Source organism: Brienomyrus brachyistius, chromosome 18 (genome assembly GCF_023856365.1).
Source record: "Brienomyrus brachyistius isolate T26 chromosome 18, BBRACH_0.4, whole genome shotgun sequence".
In the NCBI taxonomy this organism is placed as follows: Eukaryota; Metazoa; Chordata; class Actinopteri; order Osteoglossiformes; family Mormyridae; genus Brienomyrus; species Brienomyrus brachyistius.
In genome coordinates this window covers 18284838-18310946 of record NC_064550.1, presented here as the reverse complement: position 1 = coordinate 18310946, position 26109 = coordinate 18284838, and the positions used below count along the sequence as shown (strand labels likewise).

The following is a 26109-nucleotide window of genomic DNA, read 5'->3' as shown; positions in this document are numbered from 1 at the left end:
TCATGGATTCAAAACATATACCCCCCCACCTTAAAAACCCTGAAATTGCTCCTGGTTATAGGAAAAATCCAGGGTTCTTCTTGGGAATTCATGTTATACTGTATGTATAAGGGAATTACATCCCTTTTATTTTGTCTGTCTGTCCATCCATCCATCCATCCATCCATCCTCCATTGGTCCCACAGACATGCATGCTCAGACACTAATGCACGAACAGTCACCAGTCCAGCAAGACCCCAGCAAGACAAAATTCACAGACATGTGATCGATTGGCACAACGTGCCCATTTTGACTCTGAAACCCCGGAACGACAAGACGATGCCACCATCTGCTGATCGCCAGCACGGTACATAGTTACATGTGACAGCAAAAAAGAATTAAACATTTACTCAAACCATAAACTCTGACCTTCCATCAGAATTTTTACTTTTCTATTCATAATGGAGGGAGTTTTCTGTGAGACAGCTCTCTCCTTGAGACCATTCAGCGGGCTGGACATAGTTGTGCTTGTTGGTTTAGATTAATAGTGAATAATTTACAAGCCTGCTAAATGTTCAGCCCCTGTTTTGGGTAAGAGTTCTATTTTAACAGCAGACACCCGAGCTCCAGGTGTCATGCCCATCTCAGCTCAACCAGCAGGGGGTGCCAACACGTCAGTGGCAATCATCCCATATTGGGAGCCATGAATACATATTCTATGTTTATTCCATTGAACAGCTGCGGAACAGCCTGGTCACAGGCGCTGTGACTGCGGCACCGCAAAACACAGAGGGCCGTGTTCTCTGTGAAGATGTCAGACAGGCCAGACACAAAAACCGGGGAGGCTTTTATCCCAGAGACCCTGAATTATTCAAGCGGCCCTCAGCAGCGAGATCGATGGAGTCAACATCGCTGCGGCAAGGCGGAGATTCCCGGAATAGCGGGGGCTGAGTGGTTTGGACTCACTGAAACAACAGCGCTGGCTAAACAAATGATTTTCAGCTGACCGGCTAAATAGACCAGCTGCAAGGCAGGAACCAGCCAATCTGCAAGGCAGGAAATAAATACGGTTACTGTCATGGAAGATCACAAAATTATGACATAATTTCTGTGTTAAATGCTGAATAATATACTTATACACATACAAAGCTAAGGCCAAAGAGGGAAGGACAAATTTACTGAAGTTTAATCGCTGGCAAAGTTTTTAGGTTGAACAAATATATACATGTACCGCAAGCTGTCGGGACCTGCACTGGACATCTCTAAGGCAAGCTAAAAGCTCAGAAGAAATTTGCTCTCCTTTCACAGTTCTCTAAGATACAATTTGTCTTTGCAAGCTACTGTTTCTTGTTAGCTTGAAGCTAAGTGAAATCTCTCTCTTCTTGGTTTGTTGACTGTCCACCTTCCAGAACAATTCAGCAGTTTTTCCTCAGCCTGTTCGCCTCTCCAAAATTGCACTGAGACTGAGAAAGGTCCTCCCACGAACGATGGAGAGAAAAATCACTGTCATTAGGAAAAGGAGTTGTGTTTGTCTGGGGGATCAGACGAGGAGGCGGAGGAGCAAAAGCAGTATGCATTCGTTACAGGTCCCGAAGCCCTCAGTGTTATTGAGAAACTAGCTGGCTTAAAAAAAAATGAAAACTGTTCCTATTGGTCCACAAAAAAAGCCTCATTTCAGATAGCAGGAGGATTTTTGGAAACTAGGCTAGCTCTCCCATGACTGAATCTTTGCCGGAGCTCGGGTCGATTAATGGCGACATGTCAGGTCCTCGCACAGGTCACGCTCAAGCTGATATCTCGCTGCATTTTGCTAACACCTGGAGGCCAGTAGGGGGGGGTTGGTGGAGGTGCCGCTTAGCATATGTACAGCAAATGTGGCCGGGGATGACAGCCGATGACAGGTAACAGGTGAGGTTCTGCTCTTCGGTCCCAAAACGGACCCACCCCAGAATGTAGTACTGGGTTTGAATGATTTAAATAACACTCTGCCATTTGGGGATTTGTGTCTGGGTCAGTGGAGCACATGGTGAATTGATTATAACCTGCACTGACTGCCCTTGGCATGTGTTTAGATAATGAGGGCTCCCATAGGGGAGACACGGAGGTGACCAGGCATCCCCAAGCTGTCGGAGTGACGGCTGCTGGATCCACAGGAGTGCAGGCAGGACCACTTTCCTGTACCCAGCCAAACGCCGGGAGTTTAGGAAGACTTTCAGAACATCCACTTGACTTTCACAGGCTGTTAACTACTGGAGCAGAGATGGTTTTGCTTATTAGCAGAACCTTCCAGAAGGCAGCAGCTTCTCTCAATAAAAAAAAAATAGAAATAACTAAGGAGTGTTGTCATATAAAAGGTTGTTTATCAAGTGCTACTGCCGCTGTTCTGCTGAAATGCAAATGTACTAATTTTATACCAATAATATCCACAGTTTATAGTTAAAATGTCAATATGCAGACAATAAGGTGACGTATAACGTATGAAGACTAAGGGGGCACCTTTCATGTGGATCTTCAAACAAAGGTGCTTGACCTACTTTTATTTATTTTTTTTGGTGAAACTGCAGCTCTTTAAAAAGCAGAACCAGCAAAACATGCATCCTGGCAAGTTCCCTCTGCTTCTGGAGATGCAAGAAATTGCTTCCTTTGAAATGCAAATATTAAATTTTTATCCCCCAACCCCCCCACCCCCCCCTGTAATTATGGGGATAGTTTAATAAGATCCACTTTATATGACTCGGCTCCTAGAGCCCATGCATGCGGACGGGGTCAGGAAATGGGGACAAGGGTCTGTGTGCTGAAGGAGGCGATGGCACAGGAGATGGGGAGGGGGGGGTGATCTTCGCTGATGGGTAGCAGGAGGAAACGGGCACAAGAAGGCATGACGGGTGTGGGCATGGGGGGAATGGGAGGGGAGTTCAGGAACTCTGCACGGGGAGACAAGCAAAACAAATGTGATTATTAATGAGAGAGTGATGGGTTATGGGTAACTCTATTCTCTATCATGAGTTTGCAGGTACCTGTATCACAGAGATGTCCCCCACATACTAAGGAAGTGGTGTGTGGCTCAGCAGGTTAGGACTCTGTGGCAGTGACTGGAAGGTTGCACGGTCGAATCCCAGCGCCTGTACAGAAGGTTGCTGGTTCGAATCTCATAATCTGTAGACTGGTGCCGCTGTTGAGGTCCTTAATCCCTAGCTCCAGGGGCACAGTACGCTGGCTGACTCTGTGCTATGCAAGTTTACTCTCACCTGCATGTGTGCTCCACAGACAGCAAGATGGATCCGCAAAAATAGAATTTTCCCTAGAGAATGAATAAGAATCTGTATTCTATAGGTTTCCCCCTGTATTCTGAAGACACACAGCTTCACTGTTTGCCAGTACGAACATCCTGCTCCTACACACAACAAATCAAGTGCCTGCAACTGATTACATGCAGCCTGAGTAGAGGATGAAGAGGTTTGCTTGTCTGACTAAGCATGGCTAATGATGCCGGATCTAAGGGGTTTTGAGCACAGTGTGACTGGTGCTGCTGCAAGTGGTGGGTCCAACTTCTCAGGAACAGTCACCCTGCTGAGATCTTCTCACACTACAGCTCCTGGAGTTTATAAAGCACGTTACAAGGAATGAAAAATATCCAGCCGGTCTCTCCTCTGATTACAGCTTCAGCTTCAGCGTTGTTGTGCGTGCAGCTCAAGAGCGACACGCATGTCTTCCATAGTGCATGAGCATCATGCGAATATGGGCGCAGGGGCTAGATTTTCATCACAGATGTCCAACTTGGCCTGGAGCGGACAGGCAGGGACATAGAGACCTATACAGATATATTATTTACGAGGAAAAGAGCGAGAGCTTGAGTAGCTCAGCACTCCGTAGGCTAAGTCTGAGTCACGGAATCTGAGCAACTGTTTTAATGGAGGAGGGCGGAGCTTATAGACTGCTAGTGGACGGGAAGAAAGTTATTGCATCACGGTGTGGGGGTGGAGCTGCCAAAGGAAAGGGGAGGAAGGAAAGCTGACAGATTCCAATCCCTTAATTGCTTTACTGTACAATCATATCACACAAAATATATACCCAATGAAAAAGTATCCAAACTAAATACGAAACATTTTTAGTTTTTTGATTGCATTTGCAGATCTTTGTGGGGACCTGAAAAATTTGGACATTTGATCCCCACAAAGTAATATAAACCTAATACACACACACACACACACACACACACACACACACACACACGCACACACGCACACACGCACACACACGCGCACACACACACACACACACACGCACACGCGATTAAATGTCGAAAATGGGCAACAATCGCGGACAACGCCACTGATTATACAGGAACTTGGTGGGGAATCGTTTCCAATTGCGCAATTAACACCTTCCAGCATGGCGAGACCATCTGCTTCAAGGTAGTAGGTCGGCTCGGGATGGCGATGGGGTGAAAAAATGTATCTGTAGCTGCTGTCATTGACACCCCTGGAGAGCAGCTGCTGTATCTTAGCTTTGAGCTCCTCTCTTAATGCGATCAGGCTAAGAAACAACACGATATGACAAACACAGAAGGAGGAGTGCCATCCTTTCTTAATTTGTGCATCTGCTCTTTAAATAAGGGCGGGATAACAAGAAGATGTAAACCCAACCCAGAAGATGTAAACCCAACCCAGAAGATATAAACCCAACCAAGAAGATGTAAACCCACGTACACCCTGTTTGGAGCTTCTCTTCTGATGCAGTGACTAGCCACCTCCCCCCCTGGCCCTGATAACAATGATAACCAAAGTCATGCACTTTCGGTTGACTGAATAATCTTTAGGTTGTTGTATTGCAGGAAGAGAAGCAGCTCCGGTTAACATACTGTTTACTCTTGTATAGGGACATTCACTGGAATCTCAACCTACTGTAGCTGCACAGTACAACCCCTTGACAAGCTCTTGCAGTTGAACAAGTAGAGTATTGTGCTAGCAACACACAGGTTGTGGGTTCCAATCCCAGAGTGCACATATAAAATTTGCAACCCTTCTCTCTTCTGTAAGATGCTTTGGATAAATGGGGTAAAGCATAATTTGCATGCAGGATTTAACTTGAAGGAATATATTGTGTGTGTGTGTGTGCTATGTGCCTCGCACATCTCTTTGACCAAAAGGATCTTATACATAAATAAACATATATTTTAAATAGAGTCAGCATAAATAATATACTTATTTTGCTGGTGCCTAACAGAGAAAACAGGTCCGTCTTGATAGTAAAAATACGTATAGCCATAAAAAACTTTCAAACATTTTTGAAACAGATTGTTAATCTATGAATCCCTAAAGCATACAGATATGATGCAGGATTTTGTGACAAGACGCATCATCTGTGCAAGTAAACACCAAGTGCAAAAGAGACCCACTTAATGTACAGCATTTCATACAGTCAGACATAACATGTCAGTCCCTATTGTACTCTTGCCTGACCTCTTCCTCAAAGTGCTCCAGACTGAATCAAAACCACGCCCATCTATCTCACACTGTATCGGATTACCAAAGACAACCACATCCATCTGAGTGTCTCCTGAAGGATAGCTGAGTTAATGGAAAATGACAATCACATTGTATGTGTTTCCAAAAGCAAAAAGCAGCCTAGGATTATAATTCACAAAATCTAAAGCCAAATATTTTTAAGCAAAGCTGATTCCTAACTCACCCTGAATCTTTCCCTCATGACGTCTTCTGTACCATCTAGAAATTTAACGCCATGAGTTGATGGAGCACAAGTGTGTGGTGAAGATGACAGAATTTTGCTGTGGTTAATAGCCAGGTGCCCCATGGCTGCATGAACCCCAACTGACTGAGTCTGGCAAAAATTCCTCCGACAGACATGAAGCGGCAAAGAAACAAAGTGAAACACGGTTCTCTCGCAAGTACCCATCATATTTAAACATATACGTATAAATAAATGTATGGCATGAGGATTCCGGAAGCTCAAACTGGGAAAAATGGCATCAAGATGATTCAATAATCCTTGTGAGGTCACTGGATATCAAACCTGGTCAATCCTCCTGTCTGCTGTAAAGCTTTGCTTTCTAATACAGTAACTCAATGGTTCTCAAACTCGGTCCTCGGGCCCCACTGCCCTGCTTGTTTTCCTGCTATCCCCGCCCCACACACAAGTCCCAGCTGTCTTTCAGCTTCTGATTGACTGAACACACCTGATCCAGGTAATCAGAAGGTGTTGGACAGGGATACCTGGAAAACAAGCAGGGCAGTGGGTCCTGAGGACCAAGTTTGAGAACCACTGGATTAACTGATTTTACTTCTTATGAATTCATGTCAAATCCAATTTTAAAACAGTTAGTTCCGACCAAGAAATCTGATTGGACAAGATACATTCTGCAAGTGCTGCTATCAGAGTATAACGGCACTCGGACATTTCGCATCAGATGTATCACTCCGCGTTGCAGGTACTTAGTCAAATGTAAATGATAGAAAGTAATTGGGAGAGAGTGAGCTGTGTCAAAATTTAAATGTTTGTGTTGCTTGGTAGGTTGGAACTATAAAAAAAAAAAAAATTTGCAGAGGCCCATAAATTATTAAATAAATAATTAAAAAAAATATTATCTGTTGGGGCTTATTACTGGTACCTTGTAAATGCCACTTGATGAACTGTTGTATGAAACAGCCGTGATATATTGGAGCACTACTGCATGACTTTGAGCATGTTATTGTTTTCTGAACATTCGAATTTCATTCTGGATCTTGATGCATAATTGAATCATAAAGAATTCAGTCCCCAGTGAGGAAACATTATGGTACCACTAAAGAGTAACAGAAAGCATGTTTACAGAGTCACTTATTAATGGTCTCCATATACACAACAACAGAAAGGGTTAGAAGCGATTTTGGTCAGTTCTACCAACTGCAGCTGAAACAGCAGAGATGATAAAAGTTTGTGCGGTTTTCGCCTCCCCCGCAATGCGAACACACTTACCCCCGGGGAGGCGGAGCTACTCTATCGGCGTGGCCTGATTTATCGCCTGTCACATGTAGGGCCACCGGTCTCAGTGGAACAAAGAACTTCCGAATCACTTCACTCAGCAAAATGGTAAAATAACACTTAAGGGATTCATCTCACGTGACAGTGAGGCAGGCCTGTCTGATGATGATGACATACAAGGGTGAATGTCCCCTGAGTGGCTGAAAAAGAGCATGTGACTGACAAATTGTTAAAAGCAAGAGGAATTGCAAGGGGGGGGGGTGGCTGAGTGGTGCTTGTGATTGGAAGGTTGCTGGTTCAAGCCCTGGTCTCAGCAGAATCATCACATGTGTGTTTTTTGGTACTTAATACTCCAGGGTGTTACATAAACAGCCTGACTGCACGTGTGTGTGTGTGTGTGTGTGTGTATGTGTGTGTGTGTGTGTCTCAAAAGAGAGATGACAGGATATGTGAAAATAAGCATTCCAATGTACTCAGACCTTTCGCAAATGCCAAATAAAGCACTAATTCATAAATTAATCTGCTTACAGTGAAGATGTTTTAAACAAAAAAAAACTCAACATACAGCAGTAATACTGACTAAATCGTAATACTTCTAAATGAGCAGAAATGAATGGGTGGATACTAATATTTATTGCACGGTGTTAAAATAATTGACAGCTGAGAATAAAGCATAATCTGCTGTTTATATTTATGGTACTGCCTCATTCGAGATCTTGGCAGCGTCCCGTCAGCAAATCTCAAAACGGGCTGACGTACAAGCCACAGCCAAGCCCTGTCATTTGATTTACATGAGCACATTTATTACTCAAGTCAATGTCAGTGATAAGTCACGGGGACCCTCTGTTGCCACGGCAAAAACAGCAGTCGCCACCTAGATGAATAGCAAGGTACTGCACTGCAATTCAAAATGGAGCCCGCCTCTATGCACGTAATGTAGATTCGCGGTTTAAGTGGCTATGTTCACAATTTGTTAACGGCTTGTAAACGTTAATATCAACGACATTTCATACTTGGCTTGCATAACACGTCTGCACCCTGACGTAGATGGAGAGAGGCACCAGGAACAGATGAAGTCAACGGCAGGGTGAAATATTACTTTTTCATCTCTTGCCCCCGTGGGGCTGGATCATTTAAATAAAGCTTTTTTATCCTGCAGAGATAATCGCTGATCCGAAAGGAAAAGAGTGACTGGCTTTGATGTGAAAATGCAAATTGCATACAGTGGCAAGTAGGAAAACAGACTTAGACAGTGAGAGCGAGGTGTAGCTGCTCTTCGGCTGTCTGCCAATAACTGATATAGGTCACATATGGTGACCTCAGCTAGGGACTCTGCAAGCACCGCCCACTAAATCTGTCAGGTGACTGCCAACAGCCAACCAGAGAGCAGAGAAATGTGTCGCTCCTACATCATAACCTTCAGTCTGTAAAGATACTGGAGAATCACTAATCAATCCTCTTTCCTCCAGACTTCCAGGCTAGATTTGGGATCAACAGAAAAACGGATACAAATTATATTTTAATAAGTGAACATTTAACACGCAGCAGACTTGCTTTTTCCGCAACTTTAAGTACAAATACATTGAAGCGTCTATAGCCTTCCTATTATGATGTTACACTATGTAAATAAATTAGCTTTGTCAATAGTGAGTTAACTCTCTGTGTGGTACTGAGCAGACAGTCATATCTGCGGTAACACAGCTTACAGCTGACTCTCCAGCTAAGTGGCACCACAGAGATAATGAGATGTTGTGGCACAGCTGCGGCAGGCAAAGGGATTAATGGGGCTATTTCTCGATTCGGAAATTGAATTTTTGGTGGCATGTCACATGGTGACATGTTCAGAACCTGCTCCGGGGGCGCAAGACAGCTTGTTGACAAGGGTCTCCCAGGATGATCGATTCCAGTAAAGAGCAGCTTAGTTTGGGGGGGGTGGGGCGCACAAGACATCAGCACTCACTTTGTAAATGAACACTGCCGTTATTAGCCTAAGAAAATGCAGTCATCAGCAACATATAGTACCAGTCAAAAGTTTGGACACGTCAAACCTCCCACAAAGGAGAGTGATAGAGTCGCATCACGTGACCTGGCCAGCTGACTTAAACACAGTATAGATGGTATTGGAGGAGTTTGACCAGAAAGTGAAAGAAAAGCGGCCAGTGAGAGCTCAGCATATGTGGGAGCTCCTTCAGGACAGCTGGGAAAGCAGCCCAGGAGGCCACCTCAGGAACTGGTGTAGAGGAGACAGTGGGGTCAGCCAGTCCCTGGGGCAGTTGGGGTTAGGGGCCTTGCTTAAGGGCCCAATGGGGGCATCACTCTGCCGACCACGGGATTTGAACTGGCAACCTGCTGAGTGCCGTCTCAGCTCACAGAGCAATCTCACCCCCTGCCCCCCCAAGAAATGAATGTTTTTGTTTAATACTTTTTTGGTTATTGCACAATTCAATATATGTTATTTCATACTTTTTTATAATACCAAAATGTAGAGAATAGTACAAATAACCTGTCTATGCTTAGGCTTGTTCAAACTTTTGATTGGTACTGCATGTGCACCTTTTAAAAACTTAAAGTGACAAGAGACTTGTGTCACATCTACTACCTAGTTGCCTCTATGGCTACCGTGGAAGTGCCCAAGGGTGTGAAGACAACTCTACAGGGATGTGGACCAGCAACCTTTTTAGGTCACAAGTCCAACTGAGGAATTCTTGCATGTTAGTCACGGAATGCTCAAGCTAGTTTTCCGATTGAAACAAAGATAATGCATCACGCCTGGTAGACCCCATGGGTCCTAGCTATTGATGTCATGCTGAATTTCCCTACAGTGTAAAGACATGGACCACTTCTCCTGCAGGAATGTACCACTGACCCATGGCCAAAATACAAGGGGGGAGAGATGCTCTTCTTCATAACACTCATATATCAATGGATGATGGGCAAATTCGTGAAGCGTTTCATATTTAAGAATCCCAGTCAGCCAAGCCACTAACCATTAATACTGCTGCCATCAGTAGACGGTACTGCAGTACAAGGGCCCAAATCAGCAAGCTCCAGGAGTTTCACCCATCAGATCGCTGAAGTTTGGTCAATGGACCATTCCGTCATCAAATTTCTCTGTGATACGGTCATTCATTGCATTTGTTGCTCCAGTTTACATACTATTTGCTAGTACGATGCTGTATATTACCGTTTCCCGTACACTTCATAGGCACCATTGTCTCCCCTCGTTTTGTTGTTTTATTTGCACTACTTTATCAATGCTGTTTTTCAGTAACTTTTGCTTATCAAGTGTCAAGTGATGTGACATGCAAATCGCTTAAAAGCTCATTAGCAAGCATAGTGCACGGGGGAGTGTGAACAGGGCACACGGGCATCTGGCCAGCAGTGCTCAACATGGTAGACATGTTGACAGTCTTCTGGCGGACGCCAGAAATGGTTGGGTGGGGGGTTCGATAGAGACTTACGATTCACAGGGCGGCAGGGGTCGCTGCGGGTGCTGTCGTTTGACTGGTTGCTGGATGTCGATGAGATGCTGGCACTCCGGACGAAGCTAAAGGCAGCCAGACGGGCAGGTGCCAGGCGGGAATAGCCTGGGGGACGCAGACCTGACTGCCCGGGTTTGGGCAGAAAGGACTTGGGGGCTGGCGCCGGGGTGGGCTTCTTCAGATCTTTTAGGGGAGGGGCCACACGAAAAAGAACAGAATGACAGTTACATTGACACTTAGGTTCTCATATCAGAAGTTCTAGAACTAATGTCTCCGAATGTTTGGGGCTCCGGAACAGCTGGTGGCATCTTGAAAAAGCCAGTATAACCTCCACTATAGTTTATACTAAGCTCCTGTAAAACAGGAGCGATAATCTATCGAATGCTTCTTCTCAAGAACATGCAATGCTCCTCAGTATTCATATCCCGCAGCTCGTCCACCATAGAAACACACACAGCATTCCCCTTTTTACAGCCACTAACCCCTCATTTAAATGACGTGACATGAAACTAGAAAAAGCCTTTTCACAGGCAATCACACAAACTAGCGGAGTACAGAGCACAGGACAAAAATGCTATATAATTTAAAAAAAAAAATGAATAAACCCCCATTTTCCATTGAAAGGCTGTTCCTGATGAGTCAGAAAAGGGGGAGATCATTTCATTTGTGAGAAGCTTGGATGCAGGTTCAACGAGAATAATTAGAATGAGCATTAAAAAAAATGCAACTGGAGAAGCTGAGCCAGGGGACTTTAGCAGACAGTGAAGATAAGGAGGCTATAGTGTTGGAAGTAGAGAACATTCTAGGGAAGCCAGATATATTATTGAGAGATCTGCAGCACAGGACGCGGTCTCTGTAATGATACGCTCGCTGTTTGTATAACAGCTGACAGAATGGTTACAGAACAGTGTCTCTAACCCAGTCCTTGGGGAATGCCAGACAGTCCACGTTGTTGCTCTCTCCTGGCTCCTAGTGAACCTGAAGCAAACAATCCAGCAATAAAGATCACAAAATACCTGGTACAGGTGGACTGGGAACTGGCAGGATGTGGCCTGTCTGGAGGTCCCTATGGAACGGGCCCAGAAACGCTATTTTAGAAATATGAAAAGGTTGAGGGTATCCAGCCAATTCAAGCTTATATACATTATGGTAATAGTGTGCTGTCGGGTGCCTAACTCAATGTCCTGGTTTAAACCCTGTTCCTGCAGCTTCTGTTGCCACAGCAACACATCTGACTCCTCCCAAGAACAAACAGGAAGTGCGGAAGGGAAACCTTTCCATAAAAGGACAATATTAAGCATTCCTGGCTGTCTCAGGATGGCAACAAGTCAAGCTTCCAGTGTCTGTCAGGCGGCTGCTAACAGCCAATAGTCGGGCATCACAGAAATTCAGAGATCTCCAAAAAATCTGCCGTGTTTCGTAATGCCGCCTCATTATTTATGACAGTGGCTGAATGGTTACGCAAGCAGAGGAACATCCCTGGTCCACATCAATGTCTTTGATTCAAGCAAATGAAACCTCAGAGTTTAATGTTGAGAGCAATCAGACCTTATAAACAGGGCACACAAAGATAAAATGGCGACTGGCTGATAGACTGAAAGATGCCATCGATGAAATCACACCACAAATCTAAGGAAGGCAGGTGAGGCCCAGCATGTGAGATGGGAGAAGATGAAAGATTCTAAAGTGGTACCTCAGGTATCTCGGTACCTTTATAGTTCTCACTGAGGCTCACTTGGGCCAAGGATCAGAGAGATAAAAAGGGAGGCAGAGACAGACAGACAGACCCTCCCCCAGGGAACTAACACAGAAAAAAGCTACTCGCCTCTCATCAAAGTATGCAATACAAAGTCACCCTTTCAATACTGGAGAAGAGGGCCAAGGAGAATTAAAAGAATTAAATTGAAAAAATAGAGGCATCAAACAGCCAGTGACGAAGAACAGTCACGCAACAAAAGAACAGAAGTGAATTACAGTCTGAAAGGGACCCCCGATTCTCATATCTTTAGTGAACTGCAGAAACAGGGGAGTATACAGGGGAGGGGCCACAGGGCTGAAAGCTGATTGGCCGCCTGAGTGCTCTGTCTCCTGTCACTCACTGATTCAAAACATATCATTCGCTAATTATAAGGTTGGCCCCTCTGTATGGATTATGACTCCTCTTACGACACCCACCTGAAAAAAAGTCCTTGAATAACCCCCCCCCCCGCCCCCGTTGCATGAATGGAGTGAAAAAGCCCCTCATTGAAAAGATGAAGAAAAAAATACTGCAAACAAATGTGTGTTTCAAACTAAATGATGCTAAGGGGAGTCAGTTTGATAACGTACCTAAAGTTCCTTAACCCCAAATTCAAAAGCACCATCAAACTTGGCTTTACTAAGATTTAAATTCATACGTGGCACAAGAATAGTGAATAATGGGACAAATTAAAGAGGTGAACAGGAAACCTGCTTCCCGCGAGACCCATCGATCAAACCCTGCATGTTCCCACAGCCCTGGGTCTGGTGCTTTGGTGACATGGAGGCCTAACCTTCCTCCCCGATAAGGTCAAGATCATTAAAGATGAATGTCAACCCCGACCCTCTGTGCGGCCCCCCACCCCCCATTTTATTTCAGCTGCGTGAGTAAAAAGAGAGATGGGGGTGCAATAAAATTTCAATTCCAGGTCACAAGTCAGTGGCTCCCAAATTATTCATGCATCATCCTGTCATTCCGACCTCTGTTCTGGAGGGAGATTGTGAAGGAAGAAGGAGGCAAGGTCCACATGCACTGACCTATCGGCACTGTTGCCGTGTGACCGATTATGCTGCTACGGCCACAATTGTAATCGCCACAAAATAACAATGCAGACAAACTCTGTAAAACCCTTAACTACCTTAAACCATGTTTAACAGAGGAACTGCGACTCACTGTGAAATTAATGAGACTTAAATGCAAACGATAGAAGGAATTACACGGCAGCTTCACAACTTCAAACTGAAAGTCAGAAAAAAACAAACATGTATTGGCCATGATCATTAGTATTGCAATGTGAAATGTGTGGATGATGCCTGTCTTTAATAAACAGGTTTTTTAAAAAATGCATGCAATATATCAATGAGAACGACAAGGGCAGGGAGGCAGTGAAGCCCCATTATTGAGCGGAGACGAGTTTGTAAAGCCCTGCTATTGGCTGGAGAGCAGCCAGCACAGCCCTCCTATAGGCTGGAAATTGGCACCAACCAAATATAGGCTGGCTACCAACCTGCGGCTTTACTATAGGCTGGTATGTGGGCACTGTAGCCTTCCAATGGTATCAAAGCCTCTCTCTTCATTCCAGGGTCCAGCGACAGCAGTCAGGGACAGATTGGTGGGGTGGGATGTCGTCCTGCTCCCCTTCAAGACCTGAGACCCTGCGGCGAGCCGGATCAAAGCTGCCGGGCCGGCTGGCTGGCGCACAGCGGACCGCCGGGAGTTGCCGGTTGGCGCGGCTTCAGCCTGCGCCAAAGTCCCCAGGACCAAATTACAACGACACAACCTCTACAGAGACTAGGCAGAGATGGTCATTTCATTCATCCCAACTGAGAGGGACCTCAGGGTCTATCCATGTATTCATCACCTTGCAACGGTGGAACAGCATCACAGAGGAAGGTCATTTCCGGCACTCAGCACAGTGTGTCACGTGTTATTCATGTCTATTTATTTGGGGGTGGGGGTGGATGGGTGTAGTGATGTGTAGCACTGGCTGTAACACAACCTAGTCACCCCACAAATGTGGGGGGGGGGGGGCAGGGGTGGGGCATCCCACCAGAGGAATTAACCAACGGTACTTAAATGTTAATTGCTTTACACTTCAAAGGCTCTAGGTACCCTGAGGCCCAAGAACAGGATGAATTCATATGCATTAGGAGGACTTATTAGGGTGCAGAACCCACTAACAGCGTAGAGATGTGTGTGATGTGAAATGGTAAGCCTGTGTGTGTGTGTGTGTGTATGTGTGTGTGTGTGTGTGCGTGTGTGCGTATGTGTGTGCGTGTGTGTGTGTACAGTATGTGCGTGTGTGTGTGTGTGAGCGTGCAAATAGGACGGCTGATAAAGTCGTGCTCAGACAAAATAAATTCTTCAAATAAATAAACAAACACACAAACAAACAAATAACAAACAATGGTATAGTGTTAACTATTTCGTATTTGCTGTCCATTTCACGTTTTATTTTTCGGGAGCAGCCGGTCGAATCGTGAATGTGCTTTGGTGCACATTTAAGAGGAAAAGGTCAGTGTGATATCAGGCAAAAAAGTACAACGACATAGAACTCAATCATGAGTTGTGAAAGAGGTATGAAGGTTCCTCTCCGTGATCTATGGCTTCATGATCTGTGGCTTGTTTTCGGGCAGGGAGATAGACAGCACATGAGCCCCTGAAGAGGTGCCAGGCTCTCTAGAGATTATCAATTCAATCACAGAAGTGCACAGGCGGCCTCCAGCTTGCGGGATACACCGTACTCTCTGCATGTTTTTCCTCCCGTGTTGAAACGTTACATTTCTGGAGCAGGGAAAATCCTCTGGAGAATTTACTTGAAGTCTCAGTATCTCATAAACCCAAATTAATTTTGAAGACTAAATTCTGATTAGCTCCTCGGAGAGGAGCATTTCTCTGAACCACACGAGCACTTAAATGACTAAAAGTAAACAAAAAAAAAAATAAACTGCTTTCATGAGAAAACAAAAGGAATGGATCAATCTTTTTTGTTTATTTACCAGATTTGGAGGGAGTGCTGCAGATGAGTATGATCTTCTCACCTGCTGGGTCCTGGTAAGCATGAGAAATCGGGGTGACCGCCTGCACTGGCTGGCTCACGACTAAAGCAGACTTCTGACCAGCCAGGAGCATCCGGCTCTTCATGGATGGGATCCGGTTTACAGCTCCAAGGCCCAGCTGAGGTCTCAGGGCCCTCGGAGCACGGAACGCACCTGCAGCCTCGTGGCAGCTGAACTGAGAGGCTGCGATGTCCTTCTGTTTGCCAACCCCGTGGCTAACCTGAAATACAGAAACGCTGCAGCTTTGGTCTCCGTGAAATTGTGCTATATCATCTTTATTTTATTTATTTTCTTAATTAATGTCTTAGCTAGTACCATCAAAACTCTAGTGAATACGCCATATAACATATCGTGAAGACTTGCTAAATATTGGAACACTGTACAGAGAGGTGGGATTTTGTTAGAAACTATTGAAACGGTCATCACATTGTGAAGAAGCTTCACAAAATTGTTCTGAGGGCAGAATTAAAAATGGTTGTTTAAGAGAGATAACCAGATTGTAGAGGAGATGGGTCCAATCAACTAGGGGGTGGCAGGACCAAGACATCTGATCGGTTGGTCCCACCTCTTCTAGCTGCTTGGACCCACCTCCTCTATAATCTGATGGATTAACCCTCTGAACAAATCATTTTTCATTTTGCCTGCAAAACAACTTTGTGCAAGTAAAACTCCCGTGAGTGTTATAATACCGACTGGAAGGTGCCATCGGCGTAGGACATAGTCCTTAATCCTACAACCTTGCAATTAAAGCGAAACCGAATCATACAGTCACACACAAACGTGTATAAATCGCTCCCTTGCCCCATCTCACCTGGGGCAGGTCTCCACAGAAGCCCTCAGGTTTCCCCGTCAGCTTGGGGTGGATGTTATGGCTTGGAGGTCTGATTCCAGACACCATAAGTCCTGTAGGAAAAAGGCTCGTCTTCTGCATTTCCTGTCGATACTTGTCATACAGCAGGTTGGATGCACTGAGCACTGGTGAGGTCCTGGGGTCTACAAGTGCTTTCGTATCCCTGGTAGATGGGGGGCTGCTGTAAGGTGAGAGCCTTGTGGGCAGAGGGGAGACTTCATATGGTGCCTCCAACCCATGTGGTTTGACCTGAGGGCTTTTGCGGATGTATGTGATAATCTTGGGGCGAACGTTTTTGGGTTTGGGTGGAGGGGACCTCTCATTACTGTTCTCCAGCTCAGTCTTCTCCATTATTTTAGATGGATGATGAAGGATTGGTTTTGGAATGCCACTACTGACACACACCTTGGAAGGGGCTTTCAGCCCACTTATGAGCAGCTGTTGATCATTGTCAAGATCTGGATGGGAAATACGTGAACTGGCACCTTTGCTAGGAGATGATAAGAGTCTCTTCTTTGGTGACCCTATAGTCCTGGGAGTTGAATGGCTCATTGCAGACGTAGGGCTGTCGCAAGACCTCGGAGTCAGGCTCGTCATGTTCTCCAGGCTGGAGGGACTTGCGCTCTGCTCATGATCTCCTGAGTGCTGTTTCTGAACAGTCTTAGGCTCCGTGTGACGGGATATTCCCTGGTGACTAGTATTTTGCTCTGGTTTCTCAGCAACCGTTTGATTTGTTTTATGACTAGATCTTTCTAGAGACTCGGAAATCAGGTGCAAGGACCGACCTTCCACAACAGAACGACCTGCAAACAGTCCCTTATCTGTTTCAGTGCAGGATGTGCGGTTTAGTAGCTGCTGACTTAGCTGTACCCTTTCACTGGTTGTTGGGTCAGAAGACACGCCGTTTCCTGACTTGTAAATCTTTTCTTGGGTGTTCTGCTGTTGTAAGTGCTTTCTCTCTTTTGTATCCAACCTCTTCTGCTGACATTTGCCCGCACCATTGATAAGTGTTCCAGAGTCTTGTTCAGCGGAACCTCTTTTTAATCCATGGCTTGCTTGTTCCAGTGGAGCATCCTGGGAAGGTTCCTGAGACAGAGTAGAGGAGTTCCTGTTTAGATTGTTGCTGCTGGATTGCACCATGCTCATTCCGCAGAAGACAACAGACTTACTTGGTCGCTGCAAGCTTCCAAATTTGGCTGAGGTAGTGCGTATGGGTTGTGCGGCCCAATTTAGTCTAACCGAAGTAACCTGGGAGTCTGTGGCAGGTGCCCGTCCTGTGCTTTCCCCAGAAATAGAAGCAGAGAGGCGAGATACCAAAGCATCGTTCCCTGAATGGAAGTGCGATATGGACCTTCCTCCACCTGAGGTTGCTTTGTCTTCTTCATGTGCATCATTCTGTCCATCACTCATAATTTCAGCACTAGCAGAGTTGCACTCTACAATGTTTTGGCCAGAAAGTAGTTCCCTTACTGGCATAGCCTCATCTGCTTTCTCATGATGTTCCATCTCTGCTTCCAAGAAAGCCTCAAGTTCCTGGCATTCTAGCAGCTCGAACTCTTCCAGGTCAGGGTCATCAACCGGGGACTCCATTTCCCAGCTGTCAATCTTGTCTTGCCCGTCACTCTGCGACACCAGCGGAGGAGGAGTGCCCACATGGCCTGTAACCGCCACCTGGATGGCGTTGGCATTGGCATCACCCTGGGCTACAAAACATGCTGGCTTGTTGTTATTTTTGGTCTCTCCACCTTCATTGTCCTGAGCTTCAGAGGCGAAGGGGCCACTGAAATTGCCCTGTAAACTCATAATGTCCAGTGATGCCTTCAGGAGATGATGGTTGGTTTTTGAGCCATTAACGGAAATCGGTTCACGCGCCTCCTCCCCAGGATTCTATACTTTTCCGATCTTAGCGCTTTGCAGAATGAGCTGATAGTTTATTTTTCCATCGTTGTCTGACCTTCCGATCGACGTCAATATCGCAATGACTATTTATGCATGACGTCAAAAGAACCACAGAAAAAAAGTTCAGGTCGAGGTGTCCCTTGAAGACAACAAGCTCTTCTGAATAACCTATGATAAAGAAGGAAAACACATGTAAACAAGCACAGGAAATTATAGGGAAATTGGTAACACTACTTGAGGGGGCATAAATAATGCAGTAGTATATGTTTACGTAATGTATTAATTAACCAGTAACTGTGTAAAAAAAAAACTGTGTAAAAAGTGTAAGTTACATAGTAATTCCATTGTTTGTTCATCAGTAATCATGATCATTTATGTTTTTCATGCAGGAACCATATTTGTTCATGATTTGTTCTTTAATAGTAACCAAGGAAACAAGCTATTTGTCTCCTCTTACTACTTTAACAGAATTTTAGCAGTGCAAACAGCTCACACGAGAGTTCTCAGTCACTAAACATTAAGGCTTGTCATCGTGTGAATTTCCATGAAGAAACAGCGTATCCGGGACTTTCACCTATCTGCCACTAAAGGTGGCTACACACGTCAGACAATATCCGGACGAAAAAGAAATAGAAGACAACACGAACAAAAATCTGTCACATACTTAAAACGCCGCGGGCAGCATGCCTGTTTTATGTCACGCTGAACCCCCAAAAGGCGCAGGATGTTTCCAGTGTAGCAGACCCACATACAGAGAGCAAATAAACGGATCGTGGCGAGTCATTTTAATAAAGGAGATGACAGCTCTTATAAAACGTAAGTTGCCATCTTTTTTGACAGCCACTGCTGGTTCAATACTAGCAGCAAGGCAGACAAGGAAGCCAATAATTTACATGACACTCATAGCTACATGATAACAAAACACACACGCTCCACGGCAACATTACATGGTTATGACATTGACTATTAACACACACACACACACACACACACACACACACACACACACACACACACACACACACACACACACACAAGTGCTCCGTCCCAAATCGACCGTGACTGGAAGCCACTAATTAGGGAAGGTACTGGAACCTGAGAGAAGCTGGCGTCCTTGAAAGAAGGGCACCAATTGGACCAGCAAGACCTCTACAGAGGAGAACCCGGCACGGTTCTAGACATTAGGGAAGCTACGGTGATACCAGACTGGCATGGAGGGCGGAACCCCGACCCAGTTTGCCGGAGGCCCAGGACACCAGCACCTAACCCTGGGACACCAATTATACACCCCAATTTAAACACCATCCTCTCCGGGCTGGTTCTTGTGTGTGTGTGTGTGTGTGTGTGTGTGTGTGTTTGTATTCACATCCCATGATGTAAGATGAAAACACCCCTCCAAAGCCAGAACCACACAGCAGGTCCCTCTAATTTCCCTAAAAATTACCAGAACTCGGCTTCGATTTTTACTAGCTTCTGGCTCTGTTACGCATCTTAAGATATTAATCTGCACTGGAAATAAGTCATAAGTTTAGAATAATGCTGCTATTATAGTTTCATTATTTCATGCAAACCTAGAACCTGAAACTTCTTGCTAGGAGTGGAGGACCCAGGTGGGCTTCTTCTGCAAGTAACGATGTCTATGAATGAGAAGCACATGCATTTAACAGTGGGGAGGGCTGATCTCACCCCCAAAGCAGAGACAGGCCCGGCCCAGCCGAAGTCGAAGGAGCAGAAAGGAAAACCCCCACTGGTGACAGCACCCGGCCCCTCGCCCGTAAGAACCGTTTATTTCCGAGACACTTGCAATTTGCTCAATTTTTCAAAGCGGCGCTTGTTGAGATGGATATTGGTGTCACGCTCTAATCCGATTCCCGGAGCCATGTCTGTCCATTTTTCTAAACGTAGTTAGAAAGAGATATGCTGAAGATGTGCTGCAGAACCTTGCAGTCTGACTCCTGGCTCAAGGTACAATCTTTGTTTTGTTGGAGGCCTGCTTATTATGTCTGTCTAGCCATCCATCCATGTAATGCAAATATTAACACTCATAATGATGCTACTGCTAAGTCATACATCCTGATTTTCCAGTTTAATGATGTTTAATATTCTTCGAAATGAAAAATTATACGAGCAGGTTCACAAATTTCTCTGCAGTTCACAGGATTTCAGATTAAACTCCGGGGTTATCGTGTATCGTTTGTTTGTTTGTTTCCATGGCCTCGGACGGCGACACAGCCCCGTTCACTAATAACATTTTCAAATCAATGCTCCCAAGAACAACGGAAGAAGGGCGGGAAGAGAGCGATTAGCGGAGATGAAGACTGATGTGCGGCGAATTGCAGAATGAGGGAGAAAAATGAGACGGAGGAGAAGAGAACAGCGAACTATATGTGAGCCCTGGAAACAAAGAATGAATCAATGACACCAGGCCGGTATCACAAAGCAAGATCTCTCTGTTGGCTAGATAAAGCTGACAAGTTAAGGTAGTCTGGGCTAAATGTAAGTGAATGAAGATTTAAAGTGGAGTATCTTAAATCGGACAAGTTATCCGGCTAGGCAAGAAATCCTGCTTCGTGATTACAGGCCCGTTATCTTGTAAATAGCTTAATCACTTACGATACGTCAACCTACAGGGGAAACCAGAGACAAAAATGAGGGAGGTCAAAAGAAAAGTTGGGGAAACTAGGTTGTCCACGAACCAAAAGTGCCAGGTACCAGTGGTGTCTGCAGTTACTGTGACATCCAGTGTCGCGGAGATCAGAGGCCAATGCACACTGCGAGCGAGACAAGCCATGCTATGAATCTCATTTCATGGTGGCTGCGAGCAGAAGATGCTCTCGGTGATTAAGGAGACGGTGGCCGAGGAGGGTGCTGCTTAAGGAAGCCCTGACCCGTCACGCCCCCTGGAGGCCAGTCCGGCCACCTACACACTCGTAACACAAAGCAGGTGGTTAATGTGGAAGGTGATTGATACCAAAAGCCGAACACGAAGATTAAAGGGAATGGAAACTATTTCATGGTTTAAACACCAGGCAAAAAAAATGAAAGCGACTGGCATTCTTAGTAATGAGTGGAAGAGCATAAGAAATGGACAAAGAGAAACTGTATATAGAATGGTATACGGAAGCTTAGATATCACTAACATGCTTCTATACCATGATGGACTGTAATGTCATATATTTTTATGGCATTCTGTGGTTTTATTTTCAAGACTGGGTTGGTGTAAAACTTGGCACTGGGAGCGTGTACCAAGGGTTTACAGCAGAAAACAGCCCCAGACACTCATACTTTCTATTTCAGCAGATGTTTTTACCCAAAGCCACATGGATTTTTGAGAAAGCTGGGTAGCACGGCTCCTGGAGCTATTGGGGGCCCAACGCCGAAATCACTCTACTGATTCTGGGATTTGAACCAGTAACCTCCCGATCACAGCCACAGCCCTGTAAGCCATGGAGCCACACACCACTGCCAAGAGGAGCGAAAAGTTTATCACTTTTATTTGTCTTTCAGCTCCTGTTTGTGACAGCTGACTAGGGTAGCACCCTACCAGCATCGTTTGTGGGGGGGGCGGAAGGGGGGTACAGACAGGCCACAAGGATAATATTTGCTCCCCACCTATGAATATTTCCTGCTCCTCCCTGCTGTTACTCTCCCTCGGGACCTGGGGCTAACCTTGGTTTATCTTGCATAACAGATGGAGTGCCATGACAAGTATGCCACTTCAGACTGAACTTACACACTGGACTCGTACCCATAACTGCCAAAAATTAGCTTGGGGACTAGATTTAAAGGGACTTCCTTGTTCTGCACTGCAGCAGGCTGGCCAGTTCAAAGCTCATAACCATTGAAATACGTGTTTTTCTTTAAAAATAATTGCTGAAATATGCCATAATCCACTAGCTTCTTCAGCCTAGCAAGTACTGTTCTTCACAGAAATGTTGCTCTGTTAATATCGTAACCTAGATATATGATTTAATAGTGCCACTAATGTGCACTGGGAGAACACAAACTAATTTCCTATCCCCCCCCCCTCCCCCCCCCCAAAAATAAATAAATAAATAAATAAAAACCTTTGTTACTTGCAGTTTTGTAGCAGTTCTAACAAAACACTGCTATCTCCTCTAGTCAGTGGCAGATATAAGACAACACACAGTCCACCGGAGCGACGTGTGTGCATCAGATCGTTCCATGGCAGTGACTCCATGACCCCTGACTCTGAGCAGCTGCTCTGGACTCTGAAGCACTGACCTATGGATGATTACCCTTGTCGCCACTGCACCATGCTTGGTCCAGGCATGGAGCTGGATTTCGGAAGTCATGTTACTCCTACCAGGCCTCTGAAGCAGAACTGCTCTGGTTGGTGGGTTGATGTGGCAAAAACTATCACATTTCCCTATACATGGCGTCCCCCCCCTGCCCCCCATATCACTTCAGTGACCTGGCTATAATCTCATGGTCATGAAGGGACGCAACGTTTGCTCCCTGCCTTCTGTTGGAAGACCGTGGTCACGAGAAGGACAAACTGTACGCCTTGAACAATGCAAAGAGTGTTCTTGAAGTCGGAAGTGTGACTGACATGAATTCAAAGCTGAGCTGTGGAACCACAGTGATAATGGGCTCTCATTCAATTTTTTTGGCTAGAAATAAATGGTCCACCGTTAATGCGTTTTGACCAAATTCATCCTTTAACAAAACCATCAAGTTATGGTGAAATATTCTACTGTGAATTTATGCAAAGAATAAATTTTTCATGGAATCCAACAACATCCTTCGCAAGTGAATGAACATGCGTTGGTATGTCGGATGGGACATAGCACGGGGGAAAAAAGATGGTCACCCAGAACAGTGTTGATCCTTTGTTCCCAAATCCCAGTTGGCGTGTGTTGTCGTCCATGGTTAGCGCGTTATTCATCACGCTAATTAACCGTCGAAATGTGTGTAATTCTCCGACATGGCCGGCAAATTTATGTTTGCATACAAATCAACGTCAGCTGCCTGACCCTGTTATTGGATGTGCAAAAGCTTCAGATCTGCTTCTTCCTTCGGTTCCAGTCCACTGAAAGTTGGAATTGCTATCATTAAAATTTTTAAAATAAGAAAATAGCATAAAAAGGAGATGGTGTGGTTTGGAAAAGGGAAAAAAAAAATTAATTCACAGTTTTGGATTTGGGCACCATCATTCCCAGCAGAAGTCTGACTTGTTTACAAACAAGTCATGGTGTTTTTAGAATTTTGTGCGGGGGGGGCTGGGGCGTTACTGATTTACAGAATTGACAGAGGGAGGGGGCACCCTGGAGCTTAATTAAGGGACCTGTTTCCTTCCTGATATGGAAATAGAAAGCCAGGGTCAGTCAAGAGTGCAGAGATGGAGTTTGTGAAGGTGGGGGGTGGAAAAGCTAGATGGCAAGTCCCCATCAAAGAGGCTCTCTGCGAAGGCACCAACCACAGCATGCTCAGGGGCCCTGATCTACCCCAACCAAAAGGGATTATTCAAAGCCACCCCGCTGTAGTTGCGATCCTGCCCACTGGCTTTTTCTACAGCCAGGTGCCAGGCTGGAGCCTTGGCATCTTGTAATGCAAGGAACCTTCAGCTACAGTTCACAGACTATTCGTTAATAACATCTATACCATCCCAGGGGAAACTCCTTTTTATTTCTAGTACATGTACTTAGGTTAAAAATCCCTGCCCACGAACGTGCGACTTAGTAGCTGCAATCAAACATATTCAACTCCTCTGATCAGGAATTCAGTTCCAAATTAAACCTTTGTTTTATTACAGGAGTATTGCTACCTTCCCTCTCTCACAGTCTGCGTGTTAAATTGCAGCCTGACGGCTAAATCCACCATCCGCAGGAGGTTAATTAACCTAGGACGATTTATCCTGGTAGAAAGTGCATACAAATTGCAGTTAAGCACTCGCTTCTTAAGTTCTTGCGTGTCACACCATTTTTTACCCCTGCTGGTCTCCCCAACCCAAACAGCTCCCTAACACTAAAGAGAAAAAGCAACACTCCCTATTTTATCCCTGTGAATTTGTGTCAAAACAAAGGGTGCAGCTCTTAGGGGAAATACGGTACGCGAGGACCTTACTTGCTACAGGACTGAGGATCAGCTGGCCAACAAACAGTAAAGACACTTGCAACACTTGTTGGACACTCAGTGCAGGATCGACACACATCTCAACACCCCCACCCCCCCAGGGAGATTCAACTTCCGGACTCTATTTGACAGATGCTTTCCCTGGGGAGCCACTGGGAGCCAACGCTTAAATGGACCATCTGGATAAGGCGACCAATGGTCACTTCTGGAGGCAAAGGAATGCAGTTAGGGTGAACGTCATGCAGGTAGGAGAGCCGGGAGCATCTCCAGCAAAAGTATGTCACATATTTGTACGCTTACTGCCATGAACCATAACTAACTGCGAAATATAAAAATCTTGGCTGGAACCCTATTCAGACGTTTCTAGGCCAGATGTCCCACCGATTCCTGCATTGTGGACCCCCCCCCCCGAACACACCAACTATGGCACCGATGACGAAAACTGACATGCTGCAGCACGTGCAAAGATGAAGACGCTGGAAAAGACGAGAAACAACTGTCAAACTGGAGAGTTTGTGGGTAAATGGGCCCCCACAGGGGACCTAACTGTCCCTGCATACCCGACATGCTAATGCCTGCCCAGTCATGTGACACACAGCATTATGAATGCGGCACAAGTGCTGTGATTCCTTTGAACACCTTTGAGCACAATGTCTACTGCACAAATGTTACTGTGGTCCTCTGGCAGGACGGCGGTTTCAGGAGGGAACAAAGAGCACGACTTTCCTGGAACTTGTAGAGAATAAAACCTCCATCCTTAACTGCTGTGAGACTCCTGCCCCCTCATCTAGCCGTCGCAAGAACACCTCTGAGATTCTGACCCCCGTCCATCATGTAGGTCATCCCAAGTGTCAGAGGTTTCCAAGTCACATCAGATAACTCCTGGGTTAATAACGGATGACCAGCTATCCTTTGCATAACGGGGAGTTGAGGCCTTATTCATCAGAATACGCAGCTCGGCTTCCGGTCCAGTCATGTGCAGCTACTGTACCTCTTTAATACTTGGCTTCTGCAGATGCTTCAAAATGCAGCAGTACATCTTTGCAGTCATTCAACCAAAATCTTACACCCTTCATTGGCTCTAAATAGACACTCATATTAAGTTCAAGTCGTTGTTGTTGGCATTCAGAGCTGATAACAGCGTGACACCCATCTCCACTGAGTTGTTCATCAAGATCTACAACCTGTCTGGCCCTCTGCAGTCAGCAAGCCAACACCATCTGGAGATCCTTCCGCCATATGAAAATATGAGAATCTAGCTTGATATTAGGATGAGCTATCTATTCCCGCTGACCTATGAAAAGCAAAAAAAAAAAAAAACCTCAAGCCCCAATCTCATGTTATCTTTATTTAAAAACATGTTTAGGTTTTTGTAATGTATTGCATAGCTGTTTCCCCAACACTAACTTGTACATTTTTGGCTCAGCCTAGTGACATGTATGCCTGGTTGGCTCCTTGACAGCTGTATGCCTTCTGTCTTGCTTTGGACAAAAACAAGTGCAAAATGAACATAAACGTAAACTGCTGCCCTAGCATCCAACCGGGATTCCCATCTAGCTCAGCTTCTACAATCCACAAGGAACTTGATTACCCAGCTAAAGGCCTGCGAGACCCAACCGCATATTCAATGAGCCCAATTACGACATCCGCAACATCTACACTAATGTAATGACTGTTGTAATTTATTCATCGCTACGTTCGTATTTTCACAGTTTAGTGTGTGTTATTAATAATCTGGTGTATGATGTAGATCTCTTGCGCCCAGTGCTATGTGGTGAACCTTCATCGTGGTGATTCATTGTGCTCACATCCTTGTGTACCTACAAATCTCTGAACTTCACTCCACTAGCTCCTCTGCTTACCTGCTCTCTTGCTCTCTCCAGTCTTCCTTGTGTGTTCTTGTCCTGTACTCTACAGTCTATTTGATCAGCTTTTTAATGTAAGACCTGAATAGGCCTGTATCTGAAAACAAAGGATTTGGAGATTATCTTGCTCCATCCAATGTCTGAATGTTCTTGTACTGAT

At 45.3% G+C, this 26109-nt stretch overlaps 1 protein-coding gene across 4 annotated transcripts in view; it reads right to left on the bottom strand.

Annotated features, from left to right (window-relative positions):
• The window catches only part of mtus2a (microtubule associated tumor suppressor candidate 2a), a 68728-nt gene that overhangs the window by 19276 nt on the left and 23343 nt on the right, over positions 1–26109 (bottom strand). For 2 of the 4 annotated variants that reach the window (XM_048984452.1, XM_048984453.1), the window contains exons 2-4: positions 16051–18156; positions 15180–15459; positions 10422–10625 (exon numbers count right to left, since the gene is read on the bottom strand). In XM_048984452.1, the coding sequence (XP_048840409.1) occupies positions 10422–10625; positions 15180–15459; positions 16051–17892 (2326 nt within the window). In that variant the 5' untranslated portion in view covers positions 17893–18156. The remainder of the gene's footprint in view (positions 1–10421; positions 10626–15179; positions 15460–16050; positions 18157–26109) is intronic. The other 2 variants (XM_048984454.1, XM_048984455.1) reach the window with 1 other exon arrangement.